General features: G+C 40.3%; 1 protein-coding gene across 1 annotated transcript; it reads left to right on the top strand.

Annotated features, from left to right (window-relative positions):
• The first annotated feature begins 392 nt into the window (after positions 1–392).
• Positions 393–27,619, top strand: LOC117249630 (mucin-2-like). Its single transcript, XM_078165158.1, has 44 exons — positions 393–513; positions 1,692–1,736; positions 2,365–2,590; positions 4,835–4,964; positions 5,118–5,181; positions 5,308–5,390; positions 5,687–5,882; positions 7,340–7,465; positions 7,566–7,686; positions 7,814–7,949; positions 8,032–8,109; positions 8,223–8,292; positions 8,380–8,517; positions 9,308–9,454; positions 9,727–9,821; positions 9,914–10,046; positions 10,132–10,375; positions 11,260–11,300; positions 11,508–11,596; positions 11,784–11,938; positions 12,054–12,192; positions 14,332–14,436; positions 14,586–14,780; positions 14,957–15,029; positions 15,111–15,280; positions 15,469–15,625; positions 16,184–16,294; positions 16,543–16,684; positions 16,805–16,833; positions 16,966–18,252; positions 18,387–18,587; positions 19,923–20,164; positions 20,366–20,552; positions 21,450–21,672; positions 22,023–22,183; positions 22,850–22,919; positions 23,055–23,164; positions 23,259–23,290; positions 23,867–24,020; positions 24,133–24,170; positions 24,294–24,401; positions 25,191–25,230; positions 26,681–26,789; positions 26,933–27,619. The coding sequence occupies exons 1-44, from the start codon at positions 465–467 to the stop codon at positions 27,111–27,113; spliced, it is 6,630 nt and encodes a 2,209-aa protein (XP_078021284.1). The 5' UTR covers positions 393–464; the 3' UTR covers positions 27,114–27,619.

The following is a 27,619-nucleotide window of genomic DNA, read 5'->3' as shown; positions in this document are numbered from 1 at the left end:
AAATGTAAGGATTTAAAAGAATAAAAGAAGAGGATCAAGTTTCAAACTCTGCAGTGAGTCTTCCGCACTGTGTTTGTGCATCCATCCTGACATGCTCGAATCAAGATCTCGCTTTCACACACGCACTCACAATTTCCCACGGGAGTAAATATCAGAGGGATTGTTGTTATACCATCAAATAGATTTCCTTAACTGTAGATGAAACATGATAAACAGGATATGCTTTAAATTAAGCTGGTTTTCCTGCACTGTGAGATCATGTTCAAATGTCTGCTTAAGTATCAATTATTTTAATGTTTAATCTTGTTTTTTCTCCCCATTTCTAGTTTCCTGGTATGTGTGCACGTCAATGAGTACATGGTGGGTGGTTTAGAGTGTGTGCGTGTGTATGGACTATATAAGCCATGCGGTAGGCTGTCTGTGTAGTTTCTCCTGGTTTCACCTGTGAGAGAGCATCCGGCAGCATGACCTCCCAGCGATGGATGCTGGCATTCTGCTTTTCACTGGCCTCAGGTACAATGCAGCTGTTAATTTAATTATGTGAATATGACTTAATTCTTCAAAGCAGAAAAGACGTTTACTCAGTAACTGCACTTAAATATAAATTTCAGGTATTTGTATTTTACCATTTTAATATCATGTTACCTTATACATTTACTGAACAACAATTCAAAATGAAATAGTCATTTTTATTCCACTACATTTATTTGAAAGCTTTGTTTACTTGTTACTTTACAAATTAAGAATTTTCACACAAAACTTTAGAGCGTATGATGCACTGTTGCAAGTGATAAATTAAGTACTCAGATCTCTAAAAGTAAAAGTAGCAATACCAAAATGCAGACATACTTTGTTACAAGTCAAATTCCTGCATAAAAAATGAAATTTAAGCAAAAAATAAAAATATATATGTAAATAATGTGTTACTAAATTTTAATTACTGATGAATTAATGTGTACATTACTTTCATGTTGCAGCTTGTAAAGGTGGAGCTCATTTTAATTACTTATTTACTGTGGGTCGCTTAAACTATAATGATATTTATTAGTCAATTTGTATCTTGTAGTATAATCTAAATCTGTGAAATAACTAGAAACTAAAGTTATCAGATAAATAAAGTGGGGTAAAAAGTACAATATTTTCCTCTGAAATGTATTAGATTAGAAGTGTAAAGTAGCATTAAATTGAAATACTAAAGTGAAGTCGAAGTACTTCAATTCTATCTAAGTACAGTACTTGAATTAATATACTTAGTTCCATTCCATCACTGACTGCTGTAGATTAAACCACCCAGTACTATTATTAGTTAACTGTTATAACACTGACATGAGCATTTTTTTTCATTATGAGTACTTTAACTTTTAATGCTGTAAAATAGAGTGAGCTCATAATACTTTTCTCAAAGTGACATTTTCAATGCAGGACTCCAACTTATAACTGATCATTGTATCTAATATTGCACTATAGCTACTTTTACTTTTCTTCAGAAATTATTTTTTAAAGGCTCTAAATACTTTCACTCGTGCACTATTTGTGCATTATATGTCTTTATACAATATTTATTATTTTAATTCAAATACAGCATCTGGTATAACAGTATTATTCTATATCCAAAGTATTTGTGTTATTATTCATGATTTTTGATTATAATTAATGTTTACGTCCACCTTGACGCTGTATTTCTCTCCTAGTTCTAGGCACAGGAGAGTCAGTCACAACAACAGAAATTCAGAAATGTGAGTATAAGCCAGTCAGTGTTGGATCCTTGTCTGATCTGATCTAGTCTCTGATCTTTGCAAATGTTACATGGGACCAGTTATATTGTTTCAGCTTTTCTGAAACTTATTCTGTTTTATTGTTTCAATGTTTTGCTTCATTTCTCCGTATCATACAGATATATTGTTTTATTGTTTGGTTTGTCAATATTTTATGTTACTTGGTTCAATTTATTCTATTGTAGTTTATTCTTTGTATGTATTAGTTTGTTAATGGAGCAAGGCACAAACAATTTTCCCTGCAAGTTGTGCTGTGTGTGATTGTGTATGTGACAAATAAATACTTAATTTTACTTAAATCTTTATAGATGTGAAACAATAGTTGATGATGTGGCTTACTGATTTAAAATGGTACTCCTAGAAATCTTATTTCTGTGGGTGAAGAAGTTATATGTATCGAGTTCTGAACTGATTATTAAAGGGGTGTATAGCTGATTACATTTAAAAATCTTAACTTTTTAAACTCTCAATCTGACATAACAAAAATAATGAATTGATTTATTATATATTTTATTATATATTTACTGTATATTATATATATTTCAGTCAGGTGTTCATTTCCTGGCATTAATCAGTAAATTGTGATCAGACACTTGCAGGACATTTGGCAGCGGGGTCATCCAGCCCTTCAACGGTTCAAGTTTCTATGTTCGGTCCAACTGCCCGTTCACCCTCACCCGCTTCACACACAACCGGGTGGAATGTGATATCACCTTACGGCGAGGTGACAACGGGCTGCTGGACCAAGTCGAGATCATCATCAACAAAGTCAAGACTGTTGTGCAGAGTGGAAGCATCATGGTGGAGAAGAAAAGGTTTGGGCCCAACACTAATCCACACTGATACTGTTTTATTAACTGCAGCCATGTAGATACGGAATTAATTGAGGGATATGGCTCATTTACACTAATTGATTAAGTTTGATTTTATGCTTTGGTTGAGATATGGGGAGATTTTGCTGTCATTGAGTGTGGCAGATGATATCTTGATCAGTATGCGTATTCTAGGCCTACATTAAAAAGGATTTTAAGGATTTTCTAAGGAGAGAGACGTGTAGAAACATCTGTTTCTCAGCTACCCCAATCCAGATTTCAACAGAGAATCATTATAAAGCTCAGTTCAAAATGTGCTCTGCAAGTAAAACGTTCTTATGTGAGTGATTGGGTACATGTATCTGATCAGTAGGCGATTTGGGGGAGTGAACAAATGTATCCCTCTTATCACCACTGACAGGCCATGGTGCTGCTTTGGTACTGAAGTAGCAGAGCGGGCCTCGTTTTCCAGCTGATTGTGAGCAGCCATAGCTGTCTGAACTCATGCTCATTATTCATTGGTAACTAGCCTACACCTGACTACAGCACTCGGCTTTACCATACCTCAGATAGTTATCAAAACAAGCATTTATTCTACGTCCACGAAGAAAACATGAAAAGCTTGTTCTTAAGCCTCATTATCATCCCTATGTTATTGCTGCATTGAATGCTTCAAAACTCTGACAAATAGAACAAAAATGTCTGATAGCCACTTACAACAGCTGACCATTAATTATGTTCAGACCATCATTTAATTCAATAAATCTACTCAGAGGCATATTCGTTTAATTCTGTCATTGTCCACACTGGTTTTTGACAGAGAATCATTAAAATCCTTATTAGTGTAGGCCTACAGTACACATACTTATCACAATATCATCCACTCTGCTCAATAACAGCAAAATCTCACCATGTCTCAACACTTCATCAAATAGTTCACTGAAACATTAGTTTCTAGGAAAATATCTTGTTAAAATGCAAAAAAACATCTTATTATAACAATAAACTTTTTACGTCATTACTTGATACTGATCAGTTTTTTTTTTTCTTGGTGTGGCAGCAACATGCTTCCATAACCAAATAATGACTCAATCAAAGTTTGAGATCCCCTGACTCTGAAAATGTATAATCCAAAAACCAATACCATTATTCACCCACACAAACTGCAGTTAAAGTGTGAGAAAGCGATAGGTGAGTTTTGCCAAAAGGCATAAATCAATCACCTAAATGGCATTTATACTCAGCCAGGTGGTTGACGTTTTTATGGATTCTTAATGTCAACAATGTTAGTTGATTATTAGCTCTGACTCTGGGACTCTGCATTATTAATAGTTTGTCTCTGTGGGTCTCCAGTGTTACGGCAAGTTGTTACGTCTGCAAGGTGACTTACAGGCTGTTTTGGGGGAAGTAGACGCTGTAATATTTAACCAATTTTATCTTTCCGTCCAAATCAAATTTGAGGAAGTGAGATGACTTACCATCATTCAGGGTTAAAAAGAAAGCTGTTTTTCTAGTAGTGGAAAGTTCACTCACTCGTGTACTCTACTCAAAGGTTCTGTATGCTACATTCACTGGCTATGTAAAGATTTAGTGGAGTAATGGCGTCCTGAGCAAAGAGTAAAGTCACGCTACCTCTGTGCGCGTTGTAATCCGAGCTTCTCTGTAGTTTGTTGTGGTAAGCCGGTGCAGCGGTGTATGTTTGTGCATGTGTGTATCCCACTGGCTAGCTCTTTGCTGCCACTTTGCACTACGCTTATATAGTGGTTACTGCTGACATCATCGTCATTGCATTAATGTAGCACCCATCCTCTGGTTTCTCCCTGGTAACACTGTTAGCTCTTTCAGCGCTGTTGCCATTGTTTAGCGTTGTTTATGGCGTTAGCATCGTTAGCTGCTAGCTGCCACCTCTATGTCGAGAACCATGTGCAGACAATTCATATGCTCTGAATTTCCCATCAAGCTCCACAAAACTTCAGAAGAATGTATTTTACTTTTTACTCCTCTACGATTATTTGATAACTTTAGTCGCTTTACAAATTAAGATTTTTGCACACAAACAATTTTGATTGCTTAAATTGATTTACATTTTTTACTAGTTGGACTTACATGCTCTTACTTAAGTAATATTTTCAACACAGAACTTTAAGTTGTAATAGAGTATTTTTACAGTGTTGTATCATTACTTTTACGTAAGCACAGGATTTCCCCCACCTCTTTTGATACCTCTGTGTGTTTATTTTTTGACAGTGTTTCCCTTCCATATGACCACACCTACCAGCATATCTTTCAGTACGGCATCTACACCAGACTGAGGAGCTCGCTGCTTCCACTGTCTGTCACCTGGCACAGTGTCCCCTGGGGAATAGACACTGTGTGGGTGAGTTGAAGGGAGTAGACACACATGAGAGCACAAACACAGGCATTCAAACACAATACATTATGATCTTAAGCTAACTGGAACATTCACAGTTAGTTCTGTACTGCAGAGCACTAACCTCACTGACTGATGCCTTTTTAAAAACATGTTAAGGTGGAGGTGGAGCAGGAGCTGAGCACTGGCATGACCGGACTGTGTGGAAAACAGAACTTCCCAGGTACGTTTGAATTGATAGCAGAATCGTTTTAGTAAAAAATGGCAGTTAGCAGCATAACTTTTTGTAGGCCTTGTAGGAGCAGCAACGTATTTAAAATATTTTTTTTATTTTTTTAAATGAAATTAGGCAACAAGCAGCAGCTGATTGAGGAGAGCGTGCTCGCCAAGGACACATGTCAAATCCGAGATCCTGTTTCTGCTGTGAATACAGTAAGTCAACTGTTGCCATAACTGACTGTTCAAACACACCTGAATGAATGTTGTGACGATACTGTCTTCTGTTGGTACTGCTGCTGTATGTACTTTGGAGCACACCTGGTCTTTTTTTTCTAACAGAAATTTAGGAGAAAATGTGAGAGAAATTTAAGAGAATGTTGCTGCATGAGGCCCATGGAGACGTGAATGTCAGAATCAACAATGTTTTCATTAATTCACTTTTTGAGGAGTCAGTCTATTCAGCTGTGTTTAAACACTCCTGATTCTGAATGTTTCTCTGGTATTTGTAGGAATGCAGAATGTTCTTTTCCTACACTTTGGATTGTTTGCAAGCCATGACGCCTCATTATATCCAACTCTGTGAAGAGAACATTTACAGCTACGAAATGAGCAAAGACATCAGCTGTGCTTTCTTCAAAGAGGTTGCCCAGCACTGTGGGAACAACAGCTATGTCTGGAGGATATGGAGAGATGTAACCACATGTGGTAGGTGCTCTTTAACCCCCTTAACATCCAGCTTTTACCTTTATTTTGTCGCTTTAAGTTTCAAAAAATCATCTTTTGCACAAGTCTTCAGTGAAGTTACATCACATTTACACTGAGTTAACATGTAGGCCTCTAATCTGATTTGATTAAACAGCTGCAAACTAATGAGTTCACATCCCTCTCAGCCAACCACAAACAGCCACAGCATCAGATAGGGAGTATATATTCAGCATCTGTCATCTTAGAAAAGTCAAAAGAAAAGAAACAGAGTGAAATTGCGAGAGAGAACGAGAGAGCGCGCGCGCGAGAGAAACGCAACATTGATTTACAATTGTGGTGACCTCCTCCCAGGCTACCTTTGCATCATCAGCCCGTGGAGGTCTGCTCGCAGTTCCGTATATTCGGACACTGCGAGCTTGGACCTCACAGACCAAAACATCAGTTTCCTCCTGGGAGAAGTTTGGCCATCTGACGCTGCTGCTCTCTCTGCCATGGCGAATTGAGTAAACTCTCATTACGCCTTCGCGCAGCACATTTAAGGGTGAGGTGAGGGGCTCATTTGATTGGTGTGATGTGAATTGGCTGTTTAAACCCCACTCCACGCCTTCTCTCCTCCCTCTTTCTGACTTGCGCAGGTAGGAGGGATGGAGGTGGGAAAGAGGAGTAGCTATGCCAGCGCACACGGTGTGCCAAACTTGCAAAATCTGCCTGGCCACACCCAGTTGGCGAAGCGCAGGTGCGCTGCGCCCCCGCCTCGCCCGGTCTGCGAAACTAGAGGCCGTAGTCTTTCATACATATCATATCAACATTTGATATGATACGTATCATATCGTCATATCACGTGACATAGTATGTGAGCTGACTTTTGTTATTTTAAGGTAGAGGGAAAGATGGATGGTGTGTCTCCTAGGTGAGACACCTGCCAAGCTGCAGAACACTGTTTAAAACTAACACTGCTGTGTTTCCAGCAGCCTTTTAGGCACCAAATTTGGGTCACTTGTAGTAACCTATCAGTGTTTCTCCTGCTGGGATGTTGGCATAAAAAATAGTTGCTCTGCTACATAATAACATGCAAATATAATGTATCTGTGGTTTGCAGAAATGTACAATGCCGACATTTTTTCTGGTGGTTGGGTTGAAATGAAAGATTAGATGTTTTTATGGCTGTACAGTGTCATCAAATTTAAATAATCTCAATGTTTTGTGCCATCTTGTACACATTTCCCCAAAATTCAGCCTGACATAATTTGGTATTCCAGACTTTGGGATTCACACTAGCACTGAGAATAAAGTTCTGTGATTTTGAGCAAAGTTTTGCTGTGTTTGCCACGTGTTTGTGCTGACAGGGGTTTACAAGATTAGATTATAAATTCGTTTTAAAGTTTCAAATTGGCTCAAATTCAACTTTAGACACTAATTTGATGAACATTGCCTGTTTGCCTGTTTCTGTTTTGCAGTGAAGCCAAGTTGTCCAGGAGACCTGGTTTATGTAGAACAGGGCGCAGCCTTTGCTCCCAGCTGCTCCAGCCAAAACCTCACATTCTCCAACCAGGAACTCACTAGCTCCTGTGTCTGCCCAAAGGGTGAGCGCCATCTGACTTTATGATGTAGCTCACTTGTTGTTTCATTGCTTGTTTAGCCTATATGATCCTTATAATAAAGGTATACTAATTTGTGTTGTAGGTACGGTGCTTAATGATCATGCGGATGGCTTCCACTGTGTGAGTGTGTCCAGCTGCTCCTGTGTATTTGCTGGCCAGACCTACTCAACCGGAGACATACGCAGCACCAAATGTCAGTCATGGTAAGCGAGAAAAAAACTGATTTGGCACTGAGGGAATATCCATGAATTACAAATGTCTACTTGGGCTCAATGAAATGAGCTAGTTTGATTTTTTCAATTAAAGTTTCGTCATCATTTGTTTCCACAGTGTGTGTGACAGTGGGAAATGGCGATGCTCTGAAAACTCCTGCCCACCCACATGTCTCATTGAAGGGCAGTTTGTAACAACATTTGACGGCAAACAATATGCCGTCCCTGCCAAATGCACATATTTGGCTTCTCTGGTGAATTTTTCCCACTACCCCAACATGTGCCATTAACCTATGTTGACTTTTTATTATACTAATGGCTGTGTTGTTCTTTAAGGGTCTCAACTGGATGATAATAATCAAGTTTTCTGCAGAGGCACCCTCCATGAAAACTGTTACTCTTAAGCTTTTTCAGGTACAAACAGTCTTTGAGGATTAAATCTAAATAATATAATCTATTAAACAAATGTCAAACCACAGAAGTGAACAGTCAGTGAATATAAATGCTCTTCTTTTTTTGATTTGCAGGAAACGTATGAGTTCTCACGCAACAGGGTGATATTCAGTGGGGAGGAGATCACTGAACTTCATGAGTCTGGTAAAAAAGAATTGTTGTCCATTGCATCTGTTTACGAGTCCTGTTATATACTCCCCAGCCCACTAACCACTCTCTGTCACCTATCAGAACATGCTTTCGTTTTCTGGCAGTCCTCCATGTACGTCCACGTCCACACATCCTTTGGTATGAAGATGGAGGTCCAGATGTTTCCTGAAATCCAGCTGTACATCAACCCACCCACAAACCACTCAGGCCTGATCTCAGGTTTGGATCTTGATCTACAAACAAGGGATTCACCTTTATTATGGCCTGTAGTTTTGAGCTTTCAATACAAAAAACAAAACAAAAATAAATACAAAGGTAGTTTCTATTCTCTGTAGTATTATCTTTTTTTTAAATTGCAAGACAAAACACTAACAGAATGATTCAAGGAATACAAGAATGATGAATACGGGCCAGTTAACAAAGGTTCATCAAGTAATAAGAAAACAAGGTCATGTTACTACTCGTATGTTGCTTTTATTTTGATATGTGCGCGCATATGTGTGTACGTGTGTGTGCGCGTGCGCATGCATGTGTCCACGTTTTAAACAGTAACAAACAAAAGAAGGAACAAATTTTCAAAATAAATTTAAAATATTGTACTATTAAAAAATGGTATTATAACAGAAATATTACTATAAAAAAAGGCACCATAAAAATTGTACTATTAAACCATTTTACTATAAAAATGTACTGTAAAATATGCACTAAAATAAAATTAAGATAAAATAAAGTAAAATAAAATTGTACAATAAAAAGTTGTATTATAAAAGAAATGTTGATATAAAACTTTGAACAATAAAATCAATTTTACTATGAAAAAATGTACCACTAGAAAAATTGTACTATAAAAATGTATTATAAAAATTGCATTATAAAAAACTATACTAGAAAAAAAAAATATATATAAACACTATAAAAGGTGTATCATAAAAAATGTACCATAAAAAATGCACTGTAAAAAAATATTTAAAAATGTTTTATTTGTAATTATAATCAATGTATCTTTCAGGTCTTTGTGGCAACAACAACAATGACACTACAGACGACTTCACCACCAGCAGCGGGATCATCGAGAACTCAGCTCAGCCTTTTGCTCAGTCCTGGAGTTCCGGTGCTTGTACGGGGAACATGCCCATCTGCATTAACACTGACAATGGTACCAATAAATTATATACAAGTGTGCTTGTAAAATGTTGTAAATGTGTGGATAAAGTCACACACAGTATTTTATTGTCTTCCTGAATTCTGCATATAATGGATGAAATATAAATTTATTTTTTTTTTGTTTTGTTTTTAAATATCAAACAACTGGTACATTTTTATATTGAAACTCTGAAATTTACTCACTAGTTTGCTTGCTTCTAGGTGATATGATAGAAATAGTTGAGCCACAAGGACATTTCATTATTGTAAATATGTATTTTGCAGAAATATTTGCTGATGAAAAGTGCTCCGTGTTGAACGACCCAGCTGGGATATTTGCTAAGTGCCACGGTCATATCCCAAGCGATCACTACCACATGGTAACATGACTTTTGCACCAAAATAAATCCTCAATAAGTTTTGACATATCTGTGAGCTACCCTTGTTAACATGAAACTGTTTTTATTTCCAGGCTTGCATCCTAAGAACATGTAACTGTGACAGCAGTCTGCAGCAGTGCCTGTGTGTTGCTCTGGGCAACTATGCCAAAGCCTGTGCCAGTCTGGGTGTTGTAATTGGTGACTGGAGGGCAGCCACCAACTGCAGTGAGTTCAGTACAAACAAATATACAGCTTACTCTGTCTGCAACCCTGTGCTATACTAAATGTTAATCACAATATTGTGTCACAGCTTTGACATGCCAGAAGAACCTTGAATTCTCCTACAACATGCAAGCCTGCAACCACACATGCCGCTCCCTGTCTGGTCCTGACCCTCGCTGCGGGCTGGATGATGCTCCTGTGGAGGGCTGTGGCTGTCCAGAGGGAACTCACCTGAACCAAGGACGCACCTGTACCCCAAAAGCAGAGTGCCCTTGCCACTATTATGGCGGTACAACGCCCCCGGGTACTGTTGCTATTGACGGACGAAGGTGGTGAGTTAATCATCTGTGTATTTACAGCCATTTAAAACTTTACTAACATTTATCTTAACATTTTAATTCTGTTTACTTCAACAACAGGTGAGACTATTACTCACTGTCTGCGTTAACCAAGTCTCCCCAGTGCTGCTATAGTGTCCTCAATTGTGTAGTCTACACCTATGGACCCTGACACACCAAGCTAACAGTTGGCCGTCGGTCAATGTTGTGCCATCTGTGAGCATCTTTTGCCTTAGTTTTTGCTGTGTGTTACCCACCACTGGCACCAGTTGGCCCTTGTCGTCCTTTTTCGGCCAATTCAGCATGTTAGTCGGAATGGGAGATGGCGGGGCCCGATTGTAAATGCAATCACTCTTATTGGCAGTTTGCACAAGAAGAGAAAGGGAAGTGAGGAAAGTAAACAACAATTAAAGTCAAAGGGCGCGTTATGTGAGATAACATTACTTTTTTTTTTTGGCCATTGAACTCTTTAGCAGAAACAGTTTGTGAATGTTTGTATTATTGTTTGCAAACACATGGTAAATATCGTGTTCTTTCAACAATGGGCTGTGTTATTAATGTGCTAACTGGCAAACTAGCATCTTGAATCTTTCCCGACAGTCTTCCAGTTTCCATTTTCGAATGACAAATACAGACTGCTGCCACCTGCTGGTGTTGGAGAGTTATTTCCTCTCACGCAGACGCAAAACGTACATGCAAGTTAGCTGTTGGCTGTTGTCTTTGCGTTGTGTTCAAGTACAACGTTTTAGCTGAGACACAGGCAATATGAGGCAGTTGGTCTTTGTCTCCATTGATTCATGGATGTCAGATTGGTGTGTCAAGGCCTTATGATGTACACATACTTGAGCAAATATGTGTTATGAATGTCTCTATTCCAGCATCTGTGAGAATGGAGAGCTACAGTGTTCTGAAGATTGTGGTAAATATATATTCTTTCATCATTGTCATATTAAACTTATCCCTTGTTATCTCTGCTCTGTGGTTTTAACTTCATTTGTTAATAGTGACAAATTAAACAGTATTTCGCTGATAAAAAGATCCCTTTAACCCTGACAAGGTGTCAGACTATCTGAAATATAACTAACACACTCATATGTTTTCTGTATTTAATGATTGTTTGCATCAGGATGCAGAAATGGGAAGGTTTGTGTTCACTGCTCCGAGTACCCTGTTAGCACATCTCAGAAAACCTGTGACAGCCTCAGCAAACCAATGGTAGGTCAACAGATTACATGTTTACATACATGGCTTTACACTATTCTTGTGTCATTCATTTTTCTTTTCACATCAGCTGCTGACGTGTTTGTTAAAACTGTAATATAATAATGTGGCTACTAACTTTTATTGTGATGGGTCAAACATTTCCTCAATCTAAAAGATTTTCCTTTGATGCGATTTCCAGAGTGCAAGTATGACCTGCAAGAGTGGCTGTTACTGCCCACATGACCAGTACGAGGATCACCGTGGCAACTGTGTTTCTCTGGACAACTGCACCTGTGTGTACAGCGGCAAAGTGTTCAGTGCAGGACAGCACGTCAAAACCAACTGTAAAACATGGTAACACCTGAATTAGTGCTGCTTTCCTACACGTTCATTCAAAAAATCTTATTCTTCCAAAAGCTAATACAGCTGAGATGGAAAGGCTGCTTAACTAACTGACACCGTCTCACAGTATCTGTGGTCAGGGTCAGTGGCACTGCAGAGACGAGCCCTGCCCCGGGAAGTGTCAAGTTTACGGAAACGGACACTACCAGACCTTTGACTCCAAGTGGTACCGCTTTGATGGACAGTGTCAGTACACTCTTGTAGAGGTGAGACCAAACATCAAAGTGTGAACGAAATCCATTGGTCACGTCAATCAATCAATCAATCAATCAATTGTATTTATAAAGCCCAATATCAAAAATCACAATTTGCCTCACAGGGCTTTACAGCATACAACATCTCTCTGTCCTTAGGACCCTCACAGCGGATAAGGAAAAACTCCCCAAAAAACCCCTTTAACAGGGGAAAAAAACGGTTGAAACCCCAGGAAGAGCAACTGAGGAGAGATCCCTCTTCCAGACATGCAATAGATGTCGTACAGAACAGATCAACATGATAAATTAACAGTAATCTGTATGACACAATGAGACAGAAAGAGAGAGAGAGAGAGAGAGAAACAGACCGTAATGACAGTAGCTTACAACAATATTAATGAAAGTAATAATATTATAATTATAGTTCTGGCTACAGTGGTACAATATGTTGAAAGTATGTATTAATATCTGATAGTATACATATGTGACAATAATCATATGTGTATAATAACAGTAGAAGTGTGACTAATGACTAATGATAACAGCAGCAGCAGGAGGCATCTGGCAGGACCACGGCAGCAGCACAACCACACACGTCACACTATCCAGGCACCGCTGCGATGTGAGTTAATCTGAGAGACAGTGGAGCACAAAGGCTCCAGAGAAGAAGCCGAGTTAGTGACATCCAGAATGGCCGAGTTAGCAAGATGCAGTAATAGGATATGAGAGAGAGAGAGAGAGAGAGAGAGAGGGAAGGAGAGAAGGTGCCCAGTGTATTATAGGGGGGTCCTCCGGCAGACTAGGCCTAAGTCAGCCTAACTAGGGGCTGGTATAGGGCAAGCCTGAGCCAGCCCTAACTATAAGCTTTATCAAAGAGGAAAGTCTTAAGTCTAGTCTTAAATGTGGAGACGGTGTCTGCCTCCTGGAACAGGAAGATGATTCCACAGGAGAGGAGCCTGATAGCTGAAGGCTCTGGCTCCTGATCTACTTTTGGAGACTTTAGGGACCACGAGTAACCCTGCATTCTCCGAGCGCAGAGTTCTGGTGGGATAATAAGGCAATATGAGCTCTCTAAGATATGACGGAGCATGACCATTTAGAGCTTTATAAGTTAACAGTAGGATTTTAAATTCAATTCTGGATTTTACAGGGAACCAGTGCAGAGAAGCTAAAACAGGAGAAATATGATCTCGTTTCTTAGTTCCTGTTAGTACACGTGCTGCTGCATTCTGAATTAGCTGGAGAGTTTTTAAGGACTTACTAGAGCTACCTGAGAGTTACAGTAATCCAGCCTTGAGGTAACAATCAAATTGGATCAATTTTTCTGCATCTTTTCGGGTCAGGATAGGCCTAATTTTCGCAATATTACGCAGATGAAAAAATGCAGTCCATGAGGTTTGTTTTAAATGAGAATTAAAAGACAAATCTTGATCAAATGTTACTCCGAGGTTTCTTACGGTAGTGCTAGAGGCCAGAGCAATGCCATCTAGAGAAACTATGTCATCAGATAAAGAGTCTGAGTTGTTTGGGGCCAAGAACATTAACTTCAGTTTTGTCTGAATTTAACATCAGGAAATTGGTGCTCATCCACATGTTTCTTTGCGAAAGTCTTGTAGGCAAGCAAGTACGCAAAACTTTATTTATATAGCACATTTAAATCCAGGTGGAAGCACAATGTGTTGCGTAACGTGGGAGCTACCATGGAGGTTGCTGCCACAAACACCAACACCAACATGACTGGGTAGGGTAGGATGCTCCAGTGGCTTGGAGTATAAAACCTAAAGGCAGCTTCACCAATTTTCATGGAGACCCAAGGAATAACTAGACAGCCTGTTCCAGATGACCTGAGATGTCTTTCTGGGTCATAGCGCATAAGTATGTCAGAGAAATATTGGGGTGCCACGCCATTAAGGGCCCTAAATTGAGCATAACAGTTTTGAAAATCAGTACTAAAATTTACTGGGAGCCAGTGTGGCATCCTCAGCAAAAGTGTTACATGGTCATATTTCCTTTCTCTAGGCCTCTAGTGTTTAGCCTTCAAAGGACACAGTACATCATGCAAATACTAAAGGGCATTTTCTAAAAATATAGGCCATAGCTTGCAGTATTTTTCACAATAATATATTTTTTACTTTGATCTCATTACTTTAGGATGACTGTGGAAAGGGAAACGGCACCTTCTCTGTGAGAGTGGAGAGTGTGCCCTGCTGTGATGAGGCGCTCACCTGCTCTCGCTCCATCATCCTCGACCTGCAGGTGGACGGCTGCTTCTAGGATTCTCATTTTACCTCACTGAGACCCTGAGCTACTGTCCACATGTTTATTATCTATCTTCATTATCTTCATTGTGCTGTAATATCCGTTCCTTCCTTATGTCATGACTGGTATCTGTGCTGTCCTGAAAGGGCGAGGTCACCCTGACGCTGAGTGACATGAAGGTGACCAGACGTTACCATGGCGGCTGGACTCTGCAGGAAGGTTCACTTTACTCCACACACACCGTGGGACTCTACATCATAATCTCAGTACCAAGCAGAGGGATAACTCTCATCTGGGACAAACACACCCGCATCACTATAGAGCTGCATGAATACTGGAGGGTGAGTGATGAGGATTTTGAAATGTAATCATTTATGTATCACTTGTCACATGATTTAACACTTTGGTCCCAGGCCTAAATAAATAGTATTAAATACTGCTAAATATAAGGGTATTTGAATTTTAAGTGTTATTTTTAATACATTTTAAATAGACTATTAAACCACCTCTCCCGCAGAACCGTGTGTGCGGCCTCTGTGGTAATTTTGACTCCAATGAGATGAATGACCTTCAGATAAGTGGCTCAGCAGGTAAATTAGTTTTCTCTTTGTGTTACAAAGGACTTTCACTTTTGTCACAGTGGTCAAAATAACACCAAACATCTGTTTTAGTGATGTCCACTCCCCTGGCATTTGGCAACAGCTGGAAAGCCACCACACCTCCTTGCTCTGATGTGACCACTGAGGTATTTCCATGCGAACGCAACTCCTACTGCTCAGCCTGGGCCCAGCGGCGCTGTAGGATTATCACAGGAGACATATTCAATGAGTGCCACTTAAAGGTATGCATTTTACATATTTAACAACCCACCATCACCAAGGGTCAGGGGTTGGACTTTCCGAAATAACGTCCCATGGTGGTCCACTGGAAGGGGAAAGATTTCACCTCTCTATTTACATTAATAGGCCTTCACGGAAAGCCCTTAAATGCGTTATTGAAACTCTGTTCTGGATGTTCTACAATCTACAGGTGGATCCAGATCCCTACTATCAGGCCTGTGTGCAGGAGTCCTGCTCCTGTGAGTTTGAAGGGAAGTTCCTGGGCTTCTGCACAGCTGTTGCAGCCTACGCAGAGGCCTGCAGCGACAAGGATGTGTGTGTAAAATGGAGAACACCTGATCTGTGTCGTAAGTTGAGACACCTTTTTTGCCCCAACAACATTAGTTTGAACTTAACTTAAAGCCATCTTTTTCAGGTAACTGTAATGTGACATTTTAGAATAACTTTTTTACCTAAATCCACAGAGAGAGCGTGAATTAGATCACTACTAATCAGTTGATTCTTCATACAAATTGTCATGTCAGGAGGTTATTTTAACAAAACTCACTTTTTAGTGGGCACTGCTAACAGTGCTAAAGATGCATCTTCTCTTGTTTAAGTTTACTTTCTTGCTTAAACACTGAGTAACATAGTACTATATACAGTACATTGCAGAAAATTTAAAAGTAAATACCCATTCATCTAATGTCTCTGCTTCGTATTTTACATAGTTTATACACTTTATATAATGTTTTATCAATATGTTAGTATTTTTATGTGACTATGCAAAGGACTGACCCTGTGTAAGACACATAATCAGTCTACCATACAGTATGTATGATAAAAAGTGTCACTATTGATAAATGATTGCGAAACAAACTATAACTCATTCTGTATCAGTTTAACATGTGATTATTTAAACTTAGCGGTCTACTGTGACTACTACAACGAGCAAGGCCAGTGTAGCTGGCACTATGAAACCTGTGGTGAGATGCTAACCTGCGGCAAAGACACCAGCGTCACTCACAAGCTGGAAGGTAATCAGACTTTCTCAGTTATTTTCAAACATAAGATAAACATATGTCTTAATCATCAGTTGAATCCAGTGAAAATGAAAATGAAAAGTAATCTTTCTTAGCTTGTGCAATTCTGTCAGTACTGTTGCTCAGAATAAAATCCTCACAGTTCAGATATTTATTGAATAATTGAATATTTCTTTTTCTTGTCAATGCTCACAAAATCCATTTGCACCCATAAAATAACAATTGTGTTTATTCTTGCAAAGGCTGCTACCCCAGATGTTCAGAGGAGACGCCATACTATGATGAAAATACTGGTGAATGCACCAAATTGAGAAACTGCACCTGTTATTTTAATGACACTGTCATTCAGCCTGGAGCAGTGGTGATGATACAGTCTATTAAGTGGTAAGTCAATAGATTTATACAGTATGTCTAGATATAAACATTTTCAGGATAACCATAATATGAAAAACATTTCTTTACACTGACAACTGGAAATTTCTACTCTCATATTATCCTTATCAGCCACTGTGAAAATGGAACAGTGAACTGTAGTAAGTATGAATTATATTCATGTACCACTACATTCAAATTAGGTTTTAGTTTTATTTTAGATTACAGTGTATGTGCCTTCACAGAACCTGTTTGTAAAATACCAGACCTCAATTCCACCTCTGCTCCAACAGCACCTCCAGAACCTCCAGCCACCACTACACGTGCCACCACTCCTACATCAAGCACTCCCACCACAACTGCCTCAACTACCACTGAAACAACTGTGCTTTACAACACCACTACACCACCAACTACAACTGCCTCAACTACAGCTGAAACAACTGTGCTTTACACCAACTCTACACCAACAGCTACAACTGCCTCAACCACCACTGAAACAACTGTGCTTTACACCACCTCTGCACCAACAACTGGCTTAACTACAGCCGAAACATTGTCAGCAACGCCCCCCTCCACTCCTACATCAACAGCTACAAATGCCTCAACTACCACTGAAACAACTGTGCTTTATACCACCACAACACCAACAACTACAACTGCCTCAACTACAGCTGAAACAACTGTGCTTTACACCAACTCTACACCAACAACAGCTGGCTTAATTACAGCTGAAACATTGTCAACAACACCCCCCTCCACTTCTACACCAACAGCTACAAATGCCTCAACTACAGCTGAAACAACTGTGCTTTACACTACCTCTACACCAATGACTACAGCTGCCTCATCTACCACGGAAACAACTGTGCTTTACACCAACTCTACACCAACGACTACAAATGCCTCAACTACAGCTGAAACTACTGTACTTTACACCAACTCTACACCAACAACAACTGGCTTAACTACAGCTGAAACATTGTCAACAATGCCCCCCTCCACTTCTACACCAACAACTTCAACTACCGCTGTAACCTCAGAAACCCTTACAGAAGTGACTAACGCAACAGAAATCACCACCAGCTCACCCATCACATCATCTACAACTAGAATGAGCACCACTCCTTCGATGTCAACTGCTGCCTCAACAGAGCTTACAATGATAACAAATAGCACAACACCTCACTCAACAACCACTTTTGTAACCAATGCTACATCTGCTGAAACCTCAGGTCCGACTGAAGTAACTATCACAGAAGCTCCCACTGAAACATTTACCTCTTCTACGCACTCAACCACTCAGCATACTGCTACCTCCCCAGAAACAGCAACGTCTCATGAAGTGACAACTAAATCTACGACGATGCCACCAACAGCAAAGACCACAGAGGTTTCCACAAGTGAAGGATTCACCAATGCAACATTTACCACTGAACTGACAACCGCTGAGGAATCAGGCACCACAATGACGACAGAAAAAACATATCACACTTACCACGCAGTAGTCACTGGCACAATAGCGACATCAGCAACTGTAACACGTAAACAGGACACGGAATCAAGCTCCACAACTGAGGGTACATGCCATATACTTGTTCTGCACATTACTCTGTTTTTCAGTTATCCTAGCAATCAGTCTCTAAAATTACTTAAACAATGTTTCAGTCTTTTGTATGTTCACTGTCTTCTACTGTGTTTATCAATGTACCAGTGTGTAAGTGTACAGACCGTATGAAGAAACAAAGCTGGGACTGCGGTGAGACGTGGATGGAGGACTGCTTCCATAAGAACTGTATAGGGGGGAAGATAGAGTTGACTCCAGTGGCTTGTCCAGAGCCTGCGATTCCCAATTGCCCCAGAAACCAGGTCACGAAAGTCTCAGACGGATGCTGTGAAAGATGGGAGTGTGACTGTAAGTGATTTTTTTTGTTATTGTTGTGGTTAATAGGAGTTTAATGGTTTCCAAACTGAACCTGTGATACAAATGTCCACGATCTCTGTGTCATGGTTTGGTTCTCTGTATTTTGGTTTTTCCCCACACCTTTCATCCTGCTGCCTAGGTGAAGCCTTAAAGCTTTCACAAAGTCATGAGGTGGAGCTTTCAAAGAGTGGCTACTAATAACCCTGAGATTGCAGACCCTCGAAGCATATTCAGTTTAAAGCTCTGCTTCTCTGCCTGAGCCCGATTGGGCCCAACGGCTGGGTTCATGTTAATATCTCATTATTGTTTGAATTGGGTCGCCAATTTAGTGTTTTTTTCAGTTCACATGTCCCAAAATAGGTGTTTACCCCCAATCAGTTCGAACTGACGAATCTATCCTTATGACACCATGCTATCAGCTCTGTGAGGCTGCATTAGGGGCATTGGTGCTTTGAACAAAATGCTTATGTCATGCTAACATGCTCACCATGACAAAGTTAACATTCTGACGTTTAGCAGGTAATCATTGCTATGGTCGCCATAGTAGGCAGAGTTTGGCCTTTACTGCAGCCAGCCACCAGAGGGAGTTTTAAGATGTTTTGGCTTCACTAAGGAGCTGTCATCCATCTTTATTATACAGTCTATGGTCAGTAGCAAGGGGTTATCTCTGGGTGTAAAACGTGACGCCAATGCAGAAGTGCCTGCATTCTTTCTAATGGCCAGCAGGTGGCGACTCCACTGGTTGCACAAAGAAGTTAAATTGTATAGAAGTCTATGAGAAAATGACCCTGCTTCTCACTTTATTTATTATCTCAGTAATCATTTTCCTGATGAGTTTATGGTCTGAATTGTTAGTTTCACGTCTTCTGCAAAACAGCATGATCTTCATTTTTAAATTACGGATCCATTTAGAGTAAGATAAAAGATAAAGCAGGTTTTGCTTTAGGGCATGGCTACCTTGTGATTGACAAGCTGTTACCATGTTGGTGACTGTAGGTTCTCAGTCAGGTTATTGTTACTTCTGGCTCAAAAAAAAACAAGATAGTGACAGCCAAAATGCCAAACTTGAGGCATCAAAACAGTAGTCTACAAACCAATGGATAATGTCACGATGGTTTCGTCCACGTATATAGTCTATGGCCTGTTGTAAACTGGCAATCCATCCAGTAGTTGTTGAGATACTTTAATCTGGACAAAAGTGTTGACTTGACAGTTCCATCCTTATAGCCATATTGCTAACATGGCTATTTTTTTTTTTTTTTTTTTTTTTTAATACATTTCTTGTTTGCTGTCCATATCTACTAAATCACCTCTTCCCCCCTCTAGGTCGCTGTGATCTATATGGGGACCCCCATTACATCTCTTTCCAAGGTGTACCCTTTGATTTCCTTGATGATTGCACCTACATCCTGGTGGAGGAGAGGGCTCCACGTCATCATCTGAAAATTGCTGTGGACAATTTTTTCTGTGTGCCGGGCCTTGAAGGCTCCTGTGCTAAAGGCATCATCCTGAAATATCAGGACAGTATAGCTACACTCAGCCTCATTCCACATTTGTATACAGTACAGGTAGGATATAATACAACTTTATTTATCCTATATCATATCACCATGCCAACTTATACAATATTGGCTGTTTGGCTACAAGGATGCTAATGATATTTTTCTGTTAAAAAATGTATCTCCAATGCTCTACATATTTAAACCTACCATACTCTATTTTAAGAATTGCATAGAAAATTGGTTTAATTCTTGTCTAATCTACTTTAGGCCACTCTGAACAATGTGACCATTGAGCCGCCATATGAGGAACATGGGTGGACATTCGAGACCACGGGGTACATAGTGTCAATCTACCTCCCGGAGATCCGCTCTTATGTCTCCCTAAGTCCGTCTTATACCCTGGTGGTCAGTCTGGCTATGGAGCACTTCCACAACAACACCCAGGGACAATGTGGTGGGTAATGGATCGAAAGTGATGGTTAAGTGCATACTTTATATCCATCTAAGCAGTGTGTGTTTGTCTATGTATAGTGGATTTTCAGGTAATGCAAAAGCTTATCTTGTTTTGTCAACCTTGCAATAGCAGCCAATATGTTGCTATATTAGCTTGAAGGCTAACAGGCCAAACAGTATGTTTAATTTAAAGCCGCAGCTTTTTAGAAAGAATAAATGCTGCTTGTTTGAGGTTGTTTGTTAGAATGTTTTCATCAAGCGGCAACCTTCAGGGCTGAAAAATGAAGCCAACACCAAAGTGCCAAAAACCACAGTTCCTGTAGTGACCACTTGAGGCTAGCTCCAAAAGCAGGTCAAGCAGAGATACATGTTTACAGTCTTGTACAAAAAACATTTTTTATGTTTAAAGCTAATTTAACCATAGCTGTTGCTGTGTTTTCACTGAAAGATTTTGTCATCTAAAAAAAGTCTTGTCCAGCATTTGGTTGTACAAAAAGAACCTCTCAGGAGTCAAGTGCTCAGTAAGCACATTTTGTTTTAAAATTAGCATTAGCGTTATTGCAGTCAATAGCTGTAAATGTGCTGTGCCAACCAAGCTAGCAGCTAGCATTGGAGTTAGCTCTACCATGTCCTCCAAATATGACTTCTGGGTCCAAAACTCCAAGATGGCAACAACCAAAATGCCAAACTCCAGGCATCAAAATGGGAATCCACAAACTAACATGACGTCACGATGGCAGTGTCCATTGGTCTGTATATAGTTGATACCTGTTGTGGAAGGGAGATCTGTGTCTGAGCTAGAGAACCACAAAAAGTGACTAAAAGCTGTACACATATTGTTTATGTCATCAGATTGCACATCTTGTACCCTGAGCTCACCCCTCCATCTTCTCTCCAGGTGTATGCGGTGTTGGGTCATGTATCCGTAAAGGAGGGCAGATGGAGGATGACAGCTGCTGTGATAAGACAGCCTATGACTGGGTGTACGCCAACCCACTGAAGCCTGCCTGTGCTTCTGCACCAAGGAACGTACCTTGTTACTCACCCACTACAGTACCCCCTAACACACCCACTTCCACCCCCTGCCCTGCGAGTGCACTATGCGAGCTGCTACACCACCCGTAAGTTCCACACGCTAACACACACACACACCTTGTGGAGAGATTTACAAATTTTTTTGCTAGATGCCATGAAAGAGAGACACAATGTAAAAACTACATTTGTGACTAATGCAGACACATAGGAGGAACCACCCAGAGTCACCCCAGACACCCTAGCCACTTATTTCCTAGCAGTCACCCATAACACCTTAACAACCTCCAAGCAACCACCTAGTACCACCCTAGCAACCATGTACAAGTCTCTACACATAGTTTTCTTTATTTTTATTTTAGTGGTATATAACCCTGGCTGTCTGTTTCTTTGCATGTGTAACTACTGACTAACAATCAAATCTTTACTGTTTCCTCAGAGTGTTTGCAAATTGCAGCGTGAACCTGAACCTTACAAAGAGGAACTGTGAGTTTGATTCATGCAGGAATGGTCCTTGCTCCTCACTAGAGCAAGCTGCTGAGGAATGCATGAAGGCTGGTGTCTGTATTGACTGGAGAGGACTGACCAATGGAAGCTGTAGTACGTATCTTTTGTCCGAAGCCAGTCAGACAAGGAACTTAAGGGATAGTTCACATCTTTTAAAGTGGGGTTGTAGCAGGCACTTATCCATAGTCAGTGTATCAGTGTATGACCTACAGTAGATGGCAGTTGGCATGCCTCCAGTTTGGAGAAGCAGAAGGAAAACCACCACAGAAGCTCTGCTTTAGATGGGGGCAGCAGCAAAACATATTTTAGCCACCTAACAAGGTCCCACCTAAAACAAAATTAAGATCACTTGAAGTATACATTAAAATGAGGATATTTTCACCTCTTTACCTTTCTGTCAGACAGTCATTTCCTATGTGGAAGCCATTAACAGCCTCAGTTCCCCATGATAAACTGATGCAGCTTAGTTTTAGGTCTTTTTTTTTTGAGGTAGCTAGAATACTTGTTGTTGCTGCCCCCTGTCCACGGCAGTAGGTTGCTTTGTGTGCCAAGTGTCATCTACCGAAGGTACTACACTGACAAACTGACTGTGGATAAGTACCTCATACGACCCCACTTCAGAAGATCTGAACTATCCCTTGAATGTTTGCACACATTTCTGTGTATTATGGACCAGACTGTAATGCTGTTTGCATTAAAATGTCAATGCTAAATTCCTTCTTAAACTGATATTTATCATTGTACTTGTTCATGTTTCAGCTGTGACATGTCCAGAAGGATTGGTTTACAGAGAATGTCATGACAAGGTGGATGACGTCTGTTGTGGAGGGTTTGTAAAGTTTACTTTTACTAAATAATATCCTTAGACTTGTTGTGAAATTTATCTCTCACTTTATTAAATCCAAAATGTTTCCCCTGTTAAGATTTCCATCATTTCTGTTTCTCTTCTGGTTTGGCTGTACAGAATACCTCATCAAGGGGCCTCGCTGGAGAACTGCAGGCCAGGCTGTTATTGTCCCAGCGGCCACTACAGGGCAGGAAATCACTCACACATCTGTGTGTCTGACTGTTCCTGTAAGTTACATGGCCAATAAGGCTGACACTCACCTAGATGTATAGTATGTAGTCATAATTTGTGTTAATGTAGAGTCTGTGTCTCGTCAATCAGATTGTAAAGGACCACGTGGTGAGCCCAGACTGGTGAGTATCTTTGTCTCATCAGTGCAAAAATAGTCAGATCTCTGATGACTCTCACAGTTGACTGAAGTAACACAGTAATGGAGGACCCAAATGCAGGACAGCAGGCAGGAGGATGCAGAAAAGATATTTTAATGGAAGCTGGTGAGCTTACAGGTAGACAAAGCGAACATCAGACGGGCAGGCAAACAGTCAGGAACAATCAACAAGAAAAAAACAGGGACACAGGGAAACCACAAGGACCATGGGCAGGTGATCTGACCAAGAACAACGAAGTGGGCAGGTAATGTAGAAGCCTCTTATTGGAAAGGTGAGAACAGGTGAGTAGGCTGCAGGACTACTGAGGGACAGATGAAACTAATCAGGGCGGGGCAGACAATCAAAAAGGCAGGAAAACACAAAGACAGGAAGTAAAACCAGACATAACCCATAGAGCAGAAAACAGACTAAACATGAAAGAATACATGTAACAAGGAAAAACACAACCAGAGAACCCTCAAAACAAAGTCCACAAGATAACAGGCTACACCCAGAAAAAACAGATTGGATTGTGGAAGTGTTTCTGTATCTGTCTTCCAGCCTGGTGAGGTGTGGCAGTCTGGCTGTGACCTGTGTACATGTAACAACCAGACTCGCACAGAGGTGTGTGTTCCAAAACCTCCTAATCCAGCGCCTCTCTGTGGCCCCAGTGCTGTTCTGGTAAACACTTCCTGCTGTGGTGATCAGATTTGTGGTAAGTCATTATGTTTTAAAATGATGATTTAAGTACTTTCTTAGAGACCTTCCTTGCTTCACATGAATACTAATACAGCTAACACATTAATACTTATTGTGTTGTTTTTCAGTTGAGAAGACATGCAGTTATCATAACAAAACATACAGGGTATGTTGTGTCTAATCTTATAACAGTATCTGTTTGTCTTCTCCCTCAGGAAAAATAAATGTTTGATTGAAATGAATCATCATACTGTGTAGCATGTCGTGATATGTTTCTTTGTGTGTGTAGGTGGGAGACAGATGGAAGGATGCCGCCCATCCCTGCATGACATATACCTGCAGCAAAGAGGGTATTCAGACTGAGACTAGAGTCTGTCCCACACAAGACTGTCCAGAGGTACTGCACACCCTCTGATTTGTTCCTTAAACTGTAACATCTTACAAATCTTCATTGATAACTAACTGTTTTCATTCACCTTTACTGGAAGTAGAAAGAAAGCATTTTTCCAGTATGGGGCAGTAGAAAAACAGTTCACCCTGAAATCAAAAATTCAGATTTTAACATTTACCTATAGTGCTGTTTATTAATGCGGATTGTTCTGGTGTAAGTGGCTGAGTGTTGGAGATATCAGCCATAGAGATGTCTGCCTTCTCTGGAATAATGGAACTAGATGGCACTCGGCTTGTGGTGCTTAAAGCACAAAAAAAATACATTTGAAAAACTCAACAGCAATGTCTCTTTCCAGAAACCATGACCCAGTTACTCAAGATAATTCACAGACCTTGTTGTGAGCAGTTTCATGTAGGAACTATTTTCTTACTACCAAACTACACCTGCCAACTGTGTCACTGCGCAGAAGGAAGTGTGCATCTACAGTACTCATGTATGAGAGGCTTGTGCTCATGACAGTACAAGATGTAAACATTAATGGCGTCCTCCTCAGCTACGCTGAAATGTTAGCTAGCTCAGTGGTGCTAGGTGAGCTATCACCACTTCCTTTTGTGTGGTGATACGATTGTTCAAGAAAAGGCAGACATCTCTACGGCCGATATCTTTAATGCTCGGCAGCTCACATCAAAACAATCTAGACTGATAAAAAGCACGACAGGGAGAATAAAATGTATTTTTTGTTATTTGGGGGCAAACTATCCCTTTAACCTTGAGCTGTTGTGATTTAATCACCAGGAGGACAGAATTTGGGACAACCAACACTGCTGCTTTTCATGTAAGTTACGTCAAAATCAATACAATTTTTATGTCATTTAGAATTTCAGAAGTTTTGCAGAAGTTTGACATTTCAGATCCAACGATTTATTGAAAAGAAGATATTTGCACATCCAGCCATCTCAGGTGTAGGTATTTTGGAAAGTATCACTTGAGTCTTGAAAAGATAATCCCACACACTGCTCTTGCTCAGCATCACCATTTATTTGTTATACTATACTAACGTTTGGTCAAGAGTATCATCCATCCGTCCATTTTCTAACCGCTTATCCTCTTGAGGGTCACGGGGGCGCTGGAGCCTATCCCAGCTGACATTTGGTGAGAGGCAGGGTACACCCTGGACAGGTCGCCAGACTATTGCAGGGCTGACACATAGAGACAGACAACCATTCACACTCACATTCACACCTACAGACAGTTTTGAGTCACCAATTAACCTGCATGTCTTTGGACTGTGGGAGGAAGCCGGAGTACCCGGAGAAAACCCACGCTGACACGGGGAGAACGTGCAAACTCCATACAGAATCGAACCGGGATCGTACCAGGAACCTTCTTGCTGTGAGGTGACAGTGCTAACCACCACAACACCGTGCCGCCCTGTATTCAATACAATTTTTTACATTTTTTTTTAGGATCATTTACAACAATGTTCCTAAATAGATAGAACTCCGCCCATTTCATGTGCACAGGTGTAGGACAATTAATCACCTATGAGTGTGTTTCGGAACAACTGATTATTTACAAAATATGCTGATCTTATGAATGAACACAGGGCAGCATAGTAGTGCAGTAGTTAGCATTTCACCCTCAAGAGGGTTTCTGGTGCGTATCCAGGGTCGGGGAGCCCTTCAGTGCAGAGTTTGCATGTTCTCTCCGTGTCAGCGTGGGTTTTCTCCGGGTACTCCAGCTTCCTCCCACAGTCCAAAGACATGCAGGTTAATTGGAGACTCTTAATTGGCCTTAGGTGTGAATGTGAGCATGAATGGTTGTCTGTCTCTATGTGTCAGCCCTGTGATAGTCTGGTGACTTGTCCAGGGTGTACCCCACCTCTCCATAGGCTCCAGCGCCCCTGCCACCTCCAACAGGATAGGTGGTTATGGATAATGAATGAATGAATGAATGAACACATAGGCCTTGCCGCTTTGCACACCTACAGGTGATTAATTGTCCCGTACCTGTGCACATGAAATGGGCAGAGCACTATTTATTTAAAATCAGTGTGTAAAAATTTTAACCAAAATATTAGTATAACAAATAAATGGTGATGCTGAGCAAGAACAGTGTGCAGAATCCTCCTTTCAAGTTGCAACAATTTAACCACCGAAATTTAAATAGTGTGGGACTTTCCTGCATTCAAAACTTCATAAAGGGACAAAAACATCTTTAGATTTTGTAGATGTTTTTTTCCCACTCATCACACTGCCTCCAGTATTATTTTCCTCTGTCTTCAGGTAACCAGAGCTGTGCACCAAGGCTAACCGGTATCAAGTTTACCATAGAGAACTGTACCACAGTCATGCAGATGCCTGTGTGTGAGGGTCAATGTGTGTCTCAGCCCAGGTGAGAAGAAATATATCCGTCAGGATGGCAATAGTTACACACACACACACACACACACACACACATGCACACACACCACATTGTAAAGTTTCTTTGTGAATTTGACTGAATTTTATTTCTGGTTTTATCTCTCACCACAACAGGGTGGTGTTACACGGTGACCTGCAGGTGGAGCAGAAGAGCAGATGCTGTGCGGAGCGGAGCTCAGAGAGGAGACCGGTGACCCTGCGGTGCTTTGACCTCACCACCAGACACTACTTCTACAAGCATATCACCAGCTGTCACTGCACAACCTACAGGCAGGACTGGTTAATTGTGGATTAAATGTATGTGTAATCAGATTACAAAAAAAGTAAATATGATCATTCTGGATTACATTTGGAAAAAAGTGTAATTAGACTATAATTACATTGTCAAAGATTACTTGATTCTATATTTGATAGTATCTTTATAATATGGCAACTTTAAAATGATGAAACTTTTTTCCTTGATAATCAGTCCTCTATACAGCCTTCAATTAAAAACAGCAGAAACAAACACGCACACAGAAGAAACAGCACCCACGTGTTGCAGAATACTAAAAGTACATCTGTAGTTCGTGACAGTACTGTTTCTGTAAGAGTAATCTGATTTGACAGCACAGACTGGAGCTAAGATTTAATCATTTTGAATGTATCCTTTAGATTTCCAGCAAATGTAATGATTACTAACTGAAAATCCCTCCCATTCAACATCTTTCTGGTCCTTATTTAAAGTAAATATGTAATCTCTTTTCTATCAAACTGAATAAAAAACAGTTAATAAATAAATAAACTGAGTCATTTAGTAAT

Source organism: Epinephelus lanceolatus, chromosome 23, assembly GCF_041903045.1.
Source record: "Epinephelus lanceolatus isolate andai-2023 chromosome 23, ASM4190304v1, whole genome shotgun sequence".
Lineage (NCBI taxonomy): Eukaryota > Metazoa > Chordata > Actinopteri > Perciformes > Serranidae > Epinephelus > Epinephelus lanceolatus.
The sequence above is the reverse complement of the archived record's forward strand: the minus strand, read 5'-3'. Positions and strand labels throughout refer to the sequence as shown.